The 15,348-nt window shown below is 38.8% G+C and overlaps 2 protein-coding genes across 5 annotated transcripts; one reads left to right on the forward strand and one right to left on the reverse strand.

Moving 5' to 3' along the window:
- The first annotated feature begins 27 nt into the window (after positions 1 to 27).
- Positions 28 to 5,909, forward strand: cdkn3 (cyclin-dependent kinase inhibitor 3). Of its 3 annotated transcripts, none has more exons than XM_040136384.1 (8): positions 28 to 142; positions 2,008 to 2,105; positions 2,275 to 2,330; positions 2,499 to 2,543; positions 3,227 to 3,449; positions 4,408 to 4,439; positions 4,657 to 4,760; positions 5,764 to 5,909. In XM_040136384.1, the coding sequence occupies exons 2-8, from the start codon at positions 2,026 to 2,028 to the stop codon at positions 5,851 to 5,853; spliced, it is 630 nt and encodes a 209-aa protein (XP_039992318.1). In that variant the 5' UTR covers positions 28 to 142; positions 2,008 to 2,025; the 3' UTR covers positions 5,854 to 5,909. The 3 variants fall into 3 exon arrangements, with proteins under 3 accessions (XP_039992318.1, XP_039992316.1, XP_039992317.1); XM_040136382.1 differs by having other exon boundaries at positions 133 to 239; XM_040136383.1 differs by lacking the exon at positions 28 to 142 and adding an exon at positions 460 to 591.
- A 1,368-nt stretch (positions 5,910 to 7,277) lies between these two features.
- On the reverse strand, positions 7,278 to 14,425 carry cnih1 (cornichon family AMPA receptor auxiliary protein 1). Of its 2 annotated transcripts, none has more exons than XM_040138090.1 (5): positions 14,224 to 14,425; positions 12,958 to 13,026; positions 9,985 to 10,097; positions 9,735 to 9,878; positions 7,278 to 8,699 (listed from the first exon to the last, which is right to left on the reverse strand). In XM_040138090.1, exons 1-5 carry the CDS (start codon positions 14,302 to 14,304, stop codon positions 8,672 to 8,674), a joined length of 435 nt encoding a protein of 144 aa, XP_039994024.1. In that variant the 5' UTR covers positions 14,305 to 14,425; the 3' UTR covers positions 7,278 to 8,671. The 2 variants fall into 2 exon arrangements, with proteins under 2 accessions (XP_039994024.1, XP_039994025.1); XM_040138091.1 differs by lacking the exon at positions 14,224 to 14,425 and adding an exon at positions 13,857 to 14,043.
- Positions 14,426 to 15,348: the final 923 nt, after the last annotated feature.

Here is a 15,348-nt window from a genome sequence, read left to right on the forward strand (position 1 = left end):
GGAGAAAAATCGAGCGCACCCGCGCCTGCGTTGTTTTGGAGAGGGGCCAGTACTTGAATCCGATTGGCTGTTGCCTTCATTGAGTTTTTAAATTGAAGCTGACGGAGCTGTCAAAAATATGCACGGGAACAGAGCGTAACTGGTGAGAAGGAATGAAAACGACACGAACCTGCCGTATATTGCATATATTCGTCTCTGTAGCACTAAAAAGCCGCGTATTATTTTCCCATATGGTTCAGGTAAAGATAAAAAATTACACTCTTCACCGTTCGGCGTCGTCCAGACGGATGAGCCGCACAGCTAACGTTAGCTACCAGCAACAACCACCACCACCACAACAACAACTCGGCGCTGATGCCGACGTTAGTACTGCGTCAAATAATGCGTCGCCCTCACCGGAGTTACCTCGTTACCTCGTTACCTTTCGGACAGTGGAGGAAAAAGGCTGCCGCCAGCCCGAGTGCGTCGCGTTTGATTCAGTCGACGGGCTGGCGTGAGGCCGGGCTGATTTAAATGACGACACCTGTCGTGGCTTGGGCATATGCTAGCCCACCGAGGTCGAAGAGGCACGCGACCAGCGTTAGCATCGAAGTATGAGTGAAGTAGCAGACGATTCATAACAACGTACATTGGCTTCAGAAAGTATTCAGACCCCTCGACTTTTTGCACACTTTTTTTTTGTTTTTTGTTTTTTTGTAGATTTAATTTTCAACTGTCACAACGTGAAGCGGTCTGAAAACCTTCTGAAGCCACTGTATATTGTATTGTTGGATTCTAATTATTGATGCATCACTGTAATGTTGCAGCTCGTAAAGGTGGAGCTAATTTTAATGATTTTAGAATCTTCCGGGTAGTTTGTGAATCCCTCCCCTGAGTATAATGAAGTTATCTGGTCTTAATCAATAAATAATAATATTAATAATAATAACGAGAATAATGATAAGTAATAATCATAATTTATTTGTTAAATACCTTCAGTGTTACTAATCTTAACCTGCAAAGTAACTAAAGTTATTAAATGAATTCAGTTGAGGAAAAGGTACAGTATTTGCCTCTGAAATGTCGTAGAGTAGAAGTATAAAGTAGCAGAAAATGGAAATACCCAATAAAGTAGAAGTACCTCAAAACTGATTAAGTATAGTACTTGAGTAAATGTACTTAGTTTTTTTTCCCACTGCTGCCACATAGTGCAATATCATATGACGATATACTGTATGGAGGAACAGCACACAACACAATAAAGACCTGCAGAATAGAATTCAGTCCAAAACAAAAGTCCTGAAACAGAACACAGCCTTCTTGTGAAGTGAACAAAACAAAATTCTTTTACTTCAGTTAAATCGACGTCTCTCTGACAGTTTCAACAAAAACTGAATGTTATCATTTTTCACAATAGTGGTTTTTATTGCCGGGATATTGCCTTGTGCTGGGATATAATGTACCTGTATTGTGTTCTGTTTTTACACTCTGCACTGCTTTAAGGGGATTTGGAGCGGATTTTTGGCTGGTCCCCATTGGGGTCCACTTACTTTATTTCTGTAAATTAAAAAAAAAAAAAATCAATGTGCAGAGATTTTAAACTTGATTGAAAATGATGAATAATCCATGGTGTACATCACATATCTGTTGTTAGAGTTATGATGCTGTGGTAAGGGTGAGATCTGAAGATTATTCTAGTCAGTCTGTACCTTCAGCTGCACAACTACACACACAGTAACACAACTTGGGTGGAAATAATGGTAAATGTGATGTTAAAAGTGATGGGTAATTTATTTTAAAGCAAGTTTCATACATCACAGGAATCAATAATGAAATGCATCCAAAAATCTAAAATCGTGATATAGTTTTGAATATTATCACCACTAGTAAAAGTGCACATTGTGTGAAGTACGGAGATAAAGAAGAAAAACAAACAAACATCAACAGAAAAACAGTTTTACAGAGTCAGCTAGTCTGTGTTGCGACTCTGAGCGCTGACTCTCGGTATCCTTCGTTCTTTCTCTACAGTTTCTTTGGGCTGAAGCCATGAGGACAAGTGAGTTTGACTCCTCATCTGAAGACGAGGAGGTTGGAGAGGAGCAGCTGACGCCCTTCCACATCTCCTGGTAAGTTTTTTGCGGTTTTGCTTTTGTCTCGACCAAAATGTGTGGGATTTCTTTCAGGGTTAGGTGATAAGTGTTTGGTCGTATTCTGAAGGCTCAGATTGTTTTTGAATGGTGAATGGGAAACAGGCCTCACTGGTCACATGTATTTTGTATTTTGATTGGCTTTAAGGTTGCCTCTAGCCATAGTGGAGTGCTCGCAGTTTCTTGGGATAAGTGCGCTACCAGGTAAAGTTGCAGTTTATCATTTTACACTTGCTATTCTTACTTTATTTCTAAGGTTTTGTCCATCTCAATGTAAAAAAAAAATTTTATATATATATATATATATATATATATATATATATATATATATATATATATATATATATATATATTTCTTTCATCTGACTTCAGGTTGCAAATACAAAGAGATCCGCAGGAGTCTACAAAGAGACGTTGGTAAGATGAACTTGATCCAAAACAACACTCTGGGACTGACTGATGTTGCCAGACTTGGTTCAAATTTGCATTCACAAGTAGATTTTAGCTTTTATTTGAACTTTTTTGGAACACCTCGTACCAGTAGATTTAGGAAACGTAGTGTCTGAGAATGAGTTCAGAGAATCACATTCGGTAACGGTAATTCAGTGTACCTCTCTGTGACCGACACCTTTGTATAAATAGTCATGGTTCAAGATGTTCCACTGACCTCTTATTTTGTCATTGTTTAAATTTTGTGTGAGCTACAATACGTCTGAATGTTTCTGGTTTTGACTGTGGAAGGTTTTATTCTCTTTTTTTCTAAACTGCTTTAGACACATTATGTTTTCCACAGAAATTAATCTATATCCAGCCATGAATTATTTTGTTGATGTAAGAAAACCATATTTATAAAATGCAGGTTCATTGTTTGTAGAGCCGCAACACGTAGTTGTTTAATTGATTCTATGATCAACAGAAATTTAATCGGCAGCTATTTTGATAACTAATTATTTTTCAAGCAAAAATGAGACACTTTTGCAGATTCCAGCTTCTCATGTCAGAATTTGATGCTTTTCTTAGTGTGAGATTTAAGTGTGGGTTTTGATAATGTAGTTCTGACTTTATATCATCACTGCCTTTTTTTTTCTTCTTGTTAACAGAGGAGCTCCAGAACCAGGGGGTACAAGACGTGTTTGTTCTCTGCACCAGAGGGGAACTTAACAAGTACAGGGTCCCCTCCCTGCTGGAGGTCTACGAGCAGCGAGGCTTCGCAGTTCACCACATGCCCTTCCTAGACGGAGACGCTCCTGAGCTGGAGCAGTGCTGCCAGATCCTCGAGGAGCTGCAGGTCAGCCTCGACAGCAACAGGAGGACACTGATCCAGTGAGTGAAATCATCCATCAAACTGAGATTCAGAATTTAAAAAAAAAAAAAAAAAAAAGCTTTAAAAAGTCGCATCAGTGTTAAAAAAACATATACGAGGAGAACCTTTCTAATCACATAGAGTATTTCACGTTTCCCAGTATATCTGCCTCTTTGCTCAGGATAAAAATGGAACAGAAAATGGCGTCCGACACCTGCGGTTGATTTATTTTACCAGGCAGTCTCAAAGCGGTGTCAAAGAGGACATAAGAGTTGTCCTGCAAGTTGTCTTGGTTCCTTGCTTTAAAAAGAGACAGCAAAGACATGCACATGATGGCTCTCTGGATTCTCTAAATCTATTATTACTGGTAAAATCAGTTGCTCACTAATCACGAACCTTGTTTTGTGGTCACACTTTTGTTTGTCATATTTTTCCAGCAAACCAACACATGTAGATACTTACAATACCTACAATTTGTAGATTGAACTACTGTACAGAAGGTATGCCTTCTGTTTCTCTACCCAGATTATTAAACATCCCTTATTTCAAGATGCTTTTCCTTATAAAGATGAACTACTAACAGAACAAAATGTGTTGAGAGAGGATTTGTAAAAATCCAAAAAAAAACTTAAACTCAAGTGTGTGTACATGAACAGAGAAAGTTAGCGGGAATCGCTACAGCTACTGCGCTGAAACCCAGGACAATTAAAGGTTAAAAAATAGATGCAGCTAAACTTTCTATGACAAATTAAACTCTTTGTTTTTTAATATTTGAAGTATTTTTAAACATTTTGAATCCTCAAATTTTGAATTAAGTGCCAGCCCTAGAGGACCAGGGCACATCTCACCACAAGGGCATCCACTTTCACAGCTCTGCGCGGGACACCTCTCGTTTACACAGCTGAGCAGTTTGCTTTCAGCTTTTAGCCGTGCATTTGATGGGAATTTGCACTTTTTTTTTTTCTTCTTCCCCTTCAGCTGTTTCGGAGGCCTCGGACGCTCTGCATTAAGTAAGAATGCTCTATTTCTACTTTTACTTTGAAAGTTACGCTCTGTTCTGTGTGTCACGTCAGTGTTATCCAGCTTCATTGTGTGTTTTGTTGTGACAATTGATCTACTAAATACGTCAAAAAGTTTCACCTTTTTTTCAAAAACGCTAAATGCTCTCTTACTAGTTTTATGTCACTGCTCTGATCACATGACCGTCTCTTGTTTTCCTCCGTTCAGTCGCTGCCTGTCTGCTGCTTCAGCTCTCTTCAACAATGACAGCAAACAAAGCCATCGAAATCCTCAGGGAGCACAGAGGAGGGGGGGCGATACAAACAGTGAAGGTGAGAGGTTACTGTTCTTCCTCTGAATGTGTAGTTTTAAAGGAGAGGCAATGGTGTATTTGCATGTTTTACCCCATTCACTTAAATTCCACGTTCATTTCAGTAATCTAAATGGATGAAAATGAATGTGCAGAGACTCAAGGCAGAAAATTTCGTCGCCTCATTTTCAGTGATGATGTTGTTGTTGTCATGTGATGAGGCAGGCTGCTGTGAGCGGGGCTCTGTTTTGAAAGCGCTTCCATGGTGCTGCGTTTAAGGCCGCTCCGACATTAGAGGTTTGGCTGCTGAAAAGCGCCCATGAGCTAAGGCAGTGAGGAAACATGGCAGGCGTGAGAAGGATGATGGTGAACTGGTCGCTCGATATTATTGGCCGATATTAGCTTAATACAGACATATCTGCGCTGCCATTTATGTCAGCTGATAAATAACAGGAAATTTTATTGCGGAAATGCTAAAAAAATGTGTTTGCAGTCTTTTTTTCATGTTTATGTTAAAAACTAATATATGCCAATATAACGTCAGTTCTTTGAAATCTCAATTATCGAAGTTGGTATTAGTTTAAGGACTCCAGTATTGGTCAGACTCTGGAATGAGTGTGGCAACATCTTCTATTTAAAATTACCCCTACCACTATCACTATATAATGACAATGTAACTTTTAGCGAAACCATAAAAAGTAAAAGCGACAATGTTTGTGGCCAATGTTAAGAATAACCCAGGTCAAGCAAATTTCAACTGTTTGGAAGTCGATCATTACTCCACGCTGAAATGGCAGTCTGTCCGGTGGGAATGCAAAATAAAACTGATGACAAAACTTTGTAAAGTGTCTGCATTAATAGTTACTGGGCTAAAACATGCAAAACCACAAGGATGATCCTTTTACGCTTATGTCTGTTTTAAATGTATGCTTGACTGCGGCTCCATTTCTGTGAACTCTTGGTTTTGTGCTTCAATATTTCAATAACAAACATGTTAACGAAGTACTTAATTTTACTTTCCATAGCAATACAACTTCCTCCACGAGTTTCAAGAAAGATACACAGCGTACCAAGAGAGGAGGGAGGTTTCCACAGAGCGCTCAGTGTCACGGTGATGACTGCTTCGCTCTTCAATTCACGAGCCGTGAAAATATTGATTGCTTCAAACTTGCTCATGTGTCAGTGACTCTTTTCTGATTGTGTGTGATTTAATTGTCTTCTCCAATGGTTGCACTTTAACAGAATACACTAATATATATTGCTTTCTCTCATCCTCGTTATAGTCAAATAAAGGCATAATGAGGAAATCCCGTGGGTGCGTTGGCAGTTAGTTCAAAATATATCGTGGTATTTACATCACGTTTATGAATAATGGAGATTTCTGTTCATCTAATGGGGAAAAGCAAACTTCTGTAACAATGGAGCTTTAAATTTCTAAACCTCACTAGAACCAACATCACTGTAGCGATACTGAAATGTGCTTATTAATATTGTGATATTGAGTCAAGGGAGATTTAATGAAAGTGATTTTAAGACAATGAACTGTGTTTCACTATTGTGCATCAGACAGACATCCTTACACCAGTAAAATAAAAACATCAATAACGAATTTTATAATGTTTTTAATGACATTTTGCTTGGACTAACTAACAACATAATTTTCTATCATCACAGATACAGCTCCACCGAAAGTCGATAACATTGAATTAGTGCCCGGCTCCATGGGTTCTTCTCTAAATCTGTTAGAAAACCACCACTCCCTCTTGCAACATACTATTTCTCAATCATACCTCTCACGTAGCGTCACATGTAGCTGCTTTGTCCAGGCCTGCATTTTCAGCCAGGGAAAGTACCCTTGAGCAAGACATTATAACGGCGTGCTCTTTAATGTTAGTCAATGGACCTGAACGTTAGGAGCTTGTTGAAAATCTATGAAGGTTTGTGGACTGCAAAAAAGAAGCCTTTTAGAACATCACGCTAACCTAGATAGGACTTAATAGGAAAAAGTGAATTTGACAATTTTTATCATTTTCCTTGTGTCCCCATTTCACATGCTAAAAGGGAAAAAAAAAAAATATATATATATATATATTAAAAAAAAATAAAATTTCTGTTAAAGTGCATCTGTTTCAAAAGAATTTCATGAGGATTTTTAAAATGATACCTCATTTTAACCAGCTTTGATTTAACTCTGAATAATTTGAGATCTTGAAGATGATTAAGTGAGTCTTAAAATAGATTCCTTAAGTTTTATGCATTGGTCAGGGGAAAGGCTGGTTTCATTATGACACAATCTGCTGCGAAGAGATTTGTTTCATAAATAGCCGCTTTTGATCTCATTCAAATCTACACCAAGAAAAAAATATTTCCAAAGATTTCCAGTTAAATAAAGTATTTTAAAGTGTATGAAGTCTTTTGCCTAAATATGTCCCACATGACACAAAATCATGAAGTCCATGAGATAAAACTGTTTCCACAAATTATGTTCTAATTTCCTTTAAAAAAAAAAAAAAGATCTAAAATAAAATTCCAGTCCATATTAAGAGTGGGATAGTTTTATTTAGATTCAAAGAAACTCAAGTTTTCATTTCCTAGATGTGACATGATGGGATCTAATACATAAAAATTCTATTTTTATGTGACAAATGATCATCCCCTTCCCTGATAAATTTACACATTTGAAAATGGCATATACTCTAGAATTTCTGAAAAATTAAGTCTGATGGCTTTGACTCTAAAGAAGCACAGACATCACTTTCCAGATTTTGATTCTGGAAAACTGCGAGGAGTGCTTGATATTGTGGAGACATAAAAAGTAAAATTAAAACACTGAATAAATAAACACTGGGTTGCCTAATGATGTGGAATATTTGGCGTTGAAATGAACAAAAATCCACAATGACAAAAACAATCAGGAATCTGAAAAGGTACATTCAACAGTATGGCATATCAGCAGTTTTTCTACCAAAGCTCAAATGCAGAAAGCAGAGAATTACAAAGTACTGTTGCTTCCTAATGCTGAAAATATTCTTGTACTGTTGAGTCTACCTTTTAAATTTATCAATAGCTGCAAGGGCGATTCTACAGAAATACAGGTCACGTACACGTTTTGCTTTCTACTCTGGATTCACATTTAAGAAAACAAATATTGCCATTTATTTCAACAGGGATTACACGATTTAAATGTGATAGATAGGTCTGAAGTATGGAAAGAATACATCAGACAGTTTGAAAACTGCTGTTGTGACAACCAGACTATGATTGTCCCTGTGCAACATGTTTCACTAAGTGATAATAAACCATGCACTCCAGCCCTCACGGCACATAGCTGTACTTTAATGGTAATTTTAAGACCTTATGTATCTGTGGGCAAGAACAGAAGTCTGGTTTGCACTTTGCTATTTGTTTTAGTGATGGTGATGAATCACGTGGCAGGTATAAATTAGGTGTTCAAGCCCAGAATCTAATTTGCAGAAAAAGCTAATGCAATTCAGCGCACAGCTTAGATTCTCAGATCAATTAATACCTGAATATAATGTCTGCCTAACCTGTAGAGACTCAAAAGTTGGGAACCAAGATGGGAAAAAAAAAAACTTTATTTAAATCCCAAGCATCAAAAATCACCACGCCATTTAAAAATAATGGAGAAAAAAAAAAAAAAAAAACTTGTCCATTCAGGTTTGTCCTTATTTTCCATAAAATTTAAACTATAGTGTTATGAAAACAATGCTGCGACCAAGATATTCTCTTACAACGGGCTAAATGTTTCCAAAATGACACTCTGCGCTGTGTGTGGGGGTTCGAGAGTTCGTCCACTTGAAATGGCGTCTTGTGTTGCTGAACGGTGTCTCCAGCAGTCCAGTGTTCCAGCACTAAGATCGTAGTGTCTGGTCATCTACTGTACATGCAGGTCCTTCTCCTTCATCGTCTGGTTTAAGAGCTCACCAGAACATAGATCATCCTGTTAGAAATAGATGAGAAAGTGGATCGACTATTATTGAATGTCTGACATTGTTTTGCAGTAATATTACCCACAGTTATGTTAAATTTTACAGGGTTTTACATATTCATATGTTTTCTTAAATGAGCTGAATATGACCTAAAATATGGCTGCAGTTAAAGGAATAGTTTAACATTTTTGAAAGTTCGCTTATTTGCTTTCTCACCGAGAGTTACACGAGGAGATCAATACCATTCTCATAGCTTTACAGTCATGAAGCTACAGCCAGGAGAGAGTTAGCTTAGCATACAGACTGGAAACAAGGGGAAACGGCTAGCCTGTCCAAAGGTGACAATTTGCCTACCAGCACATTTAAAGCCCACTTATTAATATGTCGTCTCTTGATGGTTTTATATGTACTTAAAAAAAAAAAAAAAAAAAATTTGCAATTTTAGTGGAGACTGTGTGCTTGACTGTGACTTGGCCAGGAGTAGCTGCCCACAACCAAAAATAAGTCTGGCACAAAACCTCTCATAAAACCACAAATTGTCCTTTTACACTTTGGGTTTTTTGTATGGATTAAACAAGATATAATATATTAATGAATGAGCTTTGGAGATGGTGGTAGGTTAATTTTGTAACTTTTGGACGGAGCCAGGCTAGCTGTTTCCACCTCTTTTCACTCTTAATGCTAAGCTAACCAGCCGCTGGCTGAGGCTTTATTATAACAAACAAATATAGTATCGGTCTTTTCATCTAACTCTAGCAAAGAAAATTACTTATCCAATGTCCCAAAATTCGAAACTATTCGTTTAATTAGATTTAAATTTGCACAAGATCAGTATTATCAGGAAACTACCATCTTTATGAAATTAGATTATTTACACTAGACCTATTCAATTCTAAACATTGCAGATTTGCATAAGATATTGTTACCGAAACTCTCCCTCATTACTACAAATCAGACATCCCCCGATACACAAAAATCCTGTGAAGATCAGAACCAAATCATTTATTCTTAGTGCAGAGAAACAAGATATAAAAATGCATACATACCCATAGAGATAGTAGAAGAATGACAGGAGATAGAAAGCCAGTTTGCACCAGCCTTCTTTTTGACAGTACGCCAGGATGTCAGCATTCATGATGGTTGTCGGGTCGTAGAGTCCTGGACAGCTCATCACAGGTCTGCTCATATACCTGCATCACAGTGAAATAAAAGTGGTGGATTAAGTCAGATTGTTTTATTGATGGACCGAACACGATAATGAGTAGACAATGGATTCCTCTCTGTCAAGACACCCACCTCCAGACATGATAAGCCAACAGTGGCAAGTTGAGACAGAGGGTGAGCCACTCAGCCGCACAGAAGAACATCACACAGAAGAAGAAATGGATGAGATACTCTGGAAGCACCAGCTGCGAAGAGAAGAATTAGACAAAAATTTCAGGATCCTCTTAAAATGAACAGCCAGTCCAACTTCTTTGTTCTCATAAGCCTGTATGCGGTTTCATTGACTGTAATGTTAAAAAAAAAAAAAAAAAAAAAAAAAATTTAATTCTTTGGCTGTCTACACAAAATAATCACCAGGTGTGGAGTCACAAGTAATAAATGCAGTGAGCTGTAAGAAGTTAAAGCTCATGGGTCAGAAATACAACACACACAAGTTACAAAGCCTCAAAGGCAATGATGCCATTTTACAAAGCCAAAATTGAGCTATTTAAAGAGCCAGACAACTAAAAATTGCAGCCAGCTCTACAGCAAGTTAAAGAGTGAATTACAAATGAGTGAAGTAAGATGATTATGCTTAAATATGCATTTTATATTCCTATATGTTCTTACATTTCTGTGCAGTTAAGCCTCTTGTGTCAAGCTACCAGGTTGAGCTTGATGTCTTATTACATGTGCACAAAAATGTCACAGTGAGCAATAGGTAAAATACAAAAACGGTGCTTAAATCACACACTGATCTGACATAATGTGTAACACATACAGGGTGAAAAATTAAGGCATGCCACCTGCAGAATTGGAGTGCTTTTGAACACTAAAATGCTCGCCTAAACTGAGGACAAAAAGACCCCACTCGTTTGACGTTTGTTAAGCTACCACAGTGAGGCTTATTCACTGTCCTCAGACATCTGCTGCGGCAAACTAATATGCAAGGCAAAATACCTGACTGTTTTCAGCCATGCGGCCAAGTCATGTATAGCATTTAGCCTTTACCACTGACTTATAACGTGGTAAATCTTTAAAATTTAGGAGTCTATCAGGTATAGTTTCAAGTGGATAGAAAAGGTTTATTAATTTCCCACCCTGCTTTTATGTCATGCATCATCAAGTCTGACCACAAGTGAAAGAAGAAACCCATCAACAACTTGCTCTGGAGAATGTTTGCGCATCTCAACATCAACATCTTTTGCAGCGAGGGCAAACCTACAGATCATCCCACTTCCTGACAAATGGACTGGGCGACACACTGGAGAAAGACCATGCTGTGAGCACTAGCAGTGTTGATGTAGCAGCCGGCTTCAGGTTGACAGAGTTCGAACTGGTGCGGGGTTCAGGGGGGCAGATGGAGGCACCACATGGAAGCCATGCATTCAAAAAGAGCAGAGGGTGGAGGGGCAACCAACAGCCCACAGATGGAAAGGTGAGGGACATGTATGAAGAGGACGGTGGAGGAAGGGGGAGTGGCTATAATGTGTTGAAATCCTGCACTGTGCTGCCAAATACAAAACAACTGATCACAGCACAAAAAAAACTTGCCAACTGAGCTGAGCGTTCCACACGCAAAAAGACTAGCATGGTCAAAACAGCAGATCGTAGTGCAAGGTGCATCATGGATCACAGATAGAGGAATCTGTACGTTTAACTAAGTAGATCCTCCTCCTGGTGAAATCATGAACCAATCAGTGGTCCTGAATATTGCTGAGCTGGAGAGTGTTGGGATTCTGCAGCCATCTGCTCTGAACCACAGGTGATGTAGGTTAGAGCCAAACACTGAGCTCATATACAGCAGCTTAGTTCTGCTAACTGCTGAATCAAACTGCAGCCTCCTCCTCATAGAAAAGTGAAATGATTCTGATATGTATTAAGAGGAGTTTCATTTAAAGCTGGAATATAAAAATCAGTTTCCTCCAACACCACGATCCACAGCTCAAAGTATCCACTGTTCAAAAGGATTTGCCACGAAATCCAATTACCTGATTTTTCTTTACATGATTTCTATGAGCACCATTACGTAAAAGCCCTGTCAGGACGGTGTATAGGCCTGGTGTCATGTCACTGTTGTCTCAAACTCTAGACAAGTTACCTGACTTTCTGAGTTTACTGGGAATTTACCGTACCAGTAACTATAACACTATATGCAAACAAAGGGTAGGTTGTAATAAAGATCATGCATGTTTTGAGCATTTGCAAGTCTTTTCAGTTAACAGCTATGCTGTATCAATAAATCAATAACAATGGATATTTCATCCAGGAGAATATTGTTATCCCGCTACTTCATATTCTAATGCTTCTCATGAGCACCAAGGCCTCTATGCTTCAAAACCACTATTACAAAGCTTAAAACATTTCATCAATTTAACTGGTTAGATGAGGTACAAAACAGACAATAGAAAGCAAAATCCAGTATATTAGTGCTTTAATGCTTACATCTTAAAAAGGTGCACTTTGAGACTTGCAGAGTAGAAAGAGTAACTGTAATATTCTTGAAATCCACAACAGGCAAAAAAATGCTCATAAAAAAGATTTTTAAAAAAAAGGATGATTACAAAAAAATAAATAAAAGAAATTACAACATGACAGTAGAAAACCTGGGTCACAGGTGGCACATTGTCTAATCCCGAGCTGAACTCTGGCCTTAACTCTGAGATTAGTTAACTGAAAAGACATTTGCAAACACTTCCCCGTGCAAAATGACAAGACTGCAGACTGAGTTGAACTGAGCGGGCATTTTAAAGATTGGTACAAACCTTTAATGCAATTTTGACTCTTTTAATCTTTTTGACCTTTTCAACTGTCTTTTTGCCGTTAACAAAGTGTAAAAAAAGCAGATTAGGAAAAAACAAAACAAAAGGCATTAGAGTTTGACAGCTGACAAGATCACTGAATTCATAACAGGCAGGTTATTTAGCATAACAGTGCAGAGAAATGATTGAAAAAGACAGATAGGCGGATAAAATCCTAAAATAAATGAAATAACTTTCAACAGAGCATATCTGCATGCAGTCAAAGAGGCAAGGAGGGTGTGTAGGGTACCGTGGTGTCACTTACCGGATTTAAAGTGTTACACTGATCTATAGGATTCTTGTAGTCAGTCTTCAGCTCATCAAATGCTATTATCTGGAGGAACGAGATGACCACAATGCAGAAATGAATGGAGAGCAGCTCAACATGAATGTACGTTTTACATGCAATTTGACTTTGGGTAGCTGTGAGTTGAGTCAGTTAGATGGAAGAGTAATCACTTCCTTAAGGGAAATTATCTTTCTTTGTACAGTATGTGCAATATACGTGCCATATAAGTATTGCGAAACTTTTCAATTACTCTGACACAACAAACTCACCCTGTTATCCTTTTGGATATTTGCTTTGATCTAATTTTTTTTGTTCCTCGTTTAGTCTACGCATATCAAGTTCCCAAAGCATCAAGGTAATGTTTTCATAATATGTGTCTGACCAAACTATCACCATACAAAAGAGAAACAATACAAAGCAATACACTCTTTGCCTAACGTTAACCCCCCCCCCCCCAATTTACCTCCTTCTTAGTAGGTTACACCAATTACATTGCTAAGTTTTATGTCCCTAGATTTATTTCATTCTATTTTGTCACTCTGAATAGGACGACTTTTAGAGTCATGGACACTTTACCGAAAAGTTTACACTCTGCACTGCTGTTGTCGACATTCTGACAGTAAAGCTAACGCTATTACTAAACGAAGAAATGCGACATGTCAGGAGACAGGTAGAGATCAAGATAACGAGCGACGGCAGCATCGAAAGGGGTCTGTCCCCTCCACGATCGGAGGTTACCGTTAGTTAGCTAAGCCTGCTAACTAGCTGACTAGCTACCGGCTGAACACTAATAATTTGACAGTCCTGGCATGGCAATGGACGTTTGCTGCAACTGGACGGCGGTTAATAAAAGCTGAACAATGGAAAGAGATTACCATGTCACGACGCGTAAATAAAACAGTGCCTTGGTTTTCAAACCGCCGAATTTCACCTCCTGATCAACGGCTGGGTGTGTTCCATTCATTCTAGTACACAGCCGTTCTGGGATGAATGGGTCACATATACCGGGCACCGAGCGCGGTGTTTCTATGGAGTTGCCTTGGATACGTTCCATCCAGACGTTGACAAGATCGACGACCCGGCTACGTAAAACCCGAGAGCGTCCCGGATATGCGGCTACGACGCTGGCCTACCGTTAGCCCGCTGTTCGCCAGCCCTCCTCGCTCTTTCGGCTACTTTTACCGGCGCCGTGGGACTGGCAGGCCACCACTCTCGTCTCAAGTCGTCTGAACGTGTACTTACATGCCAGATAGCGAAGAAGATAAGCGCCGCCGTGAGCAGCAGGGCAAGCATATAACAAAAGGCCGCGAATGTGAACGCCATTTTTTCCCTCCGGTTCTGCTCGTCGGTTCCTGGCTCGGCTGGCGGATGATGCAGGCGGCTTCGCGACCGATTTGAGATTTGTCAGTGTGTCTTCTTCTTCAGTGAGTGCTTCGCTATTGTTGCATTACTGCCATCTTCTGGACTTATTTTCGTCCTTCAGTGTTTGAGTCTTCATCAATGCCGGCTCCCAAAATTCAATTGCTCAATTTCCTATATCGTCCATAATTAACACTTTGCTTGTTTTACTGTTTTAGGCTAAGTCATTTTTACGCTTAAGCACATTGAAGCTTCCCTTTTAAAGGTACTAACATTATACAAAAAAAAAACAGTATAATGTGTTGTCCCTTTATTACCAAAACATGTACCGTACTTACAAATTAAACATATTACTTTTTAATATACAAGTACTACGACATCCCATTATATTCAGTGCTGTGCAAAAGTTTTAGGCACTAAAAGTTTTCAGAAAATTGATAAGATAGTAAATGTCTTTTATCAATTAACTTCATACAAAGTGCAGGAAACAGAAAAAATCCTAAATCAAATAAATATTTGATGTGACCCCTCATTGCCTTTAAAACAGCCCTAATTCTCCGAGCTATACCTGCATACAGTTTTTCAAGATAGGAAGCAGGTAGGTTGTTCCAAGCATCTTGTAGAACTCCACAGTCCCTCCGTGGATTTAGTCTGTCTCAGCGTCTTCTGTCTCTTCATGTGATCCCAGACTGATGATGTAGATATCAGGGCTCTGCGGGGGGGCCAAACCATCTGCTGCAGGACTCCTTGTTCTTCTTGTCTCTAAAGATTGGTTTTTTGGCTCTGGCTCTATGTTTGGGCAGCTTTTCATGTTGCAGAGATGGATTTGGGACCAATCAAACGCCTCCCTGATGGTACTGCGTGATGGATAAGAATCTGAACATCTAGGATGCCTTAAACTTTTGCACAGTACTGTACATTAACCAACTGAACATACTGAATACAGGGTAACTTCTTTACCCATACAGCATTTATTCTGTTAATTATTTATCATGAAAAATGGTGCTC

This window comes from Xiphias gladius, chromosome 10, assembly GCF_016859285.1.
Source record: "Xiphias gladius isolate SHS-SW01 ecotype Sanya breed wild chromosome 10, ASM1685928v1, whole genome shotgun sequence".
NCBI lineage: Eukaryota > Metazoa > Chordata > Actinopteri > Istiophoriformes > Xiphiidae > Xiphias > Xiphias gladius.

What these genes read in the sequence shown, in the direction of transcription:
- cdkn3 (XM_040136382.1), top strand. Translation starts at nt 153, where the DNA reads ATGAAAACGACACGAACCTGCCGTATATTGCATATATTCGTCTCTGTA. An exon ending in ACGCCCTTCCACATCTCCTG is followed by an intron (nt 2,106 to 2,274) that starts GTAAGTTTTTTG and finishes ATTGGCTTTAAG; the next exon opens with GTTGCCTCTAGCCATAGTGG. An exon ending in GAGTCTACAAAGAGACGTTG is followed by an intron (nt 2,544 to 3,226) that starts GTAAGATGAACT and finishes TCTTGTTAACAG; the next exon opens with AGGAGCTCCAGAACCAGGGG.
- cnih1 (XM_040138090.1), bottom strand. Translation starts at nt 14,304, where the DNA reads ATGGCGTTCACATTCGCGGCCTTTTGTTATATGCTTGCCCTGCTGCTC. An exon ending in AGTGTAACACTTTAAATCCG is followed by an intron (nt 10,098 to 12,957) that starts GTAAGTGACACC and finishes TTCTCTTCGCAG; the next exon opens with CTGGTGCTTCCAGAGTATCT. An exon ending in TTGGCTTATCATGTCTGGAG is followed by an intron (nt 9,879 to 9,984) that starts GTGGGTGTCTTG and finishes ACTGTGATGCAG; the next exon opens with GTATATGAGCAGACCTGTGA.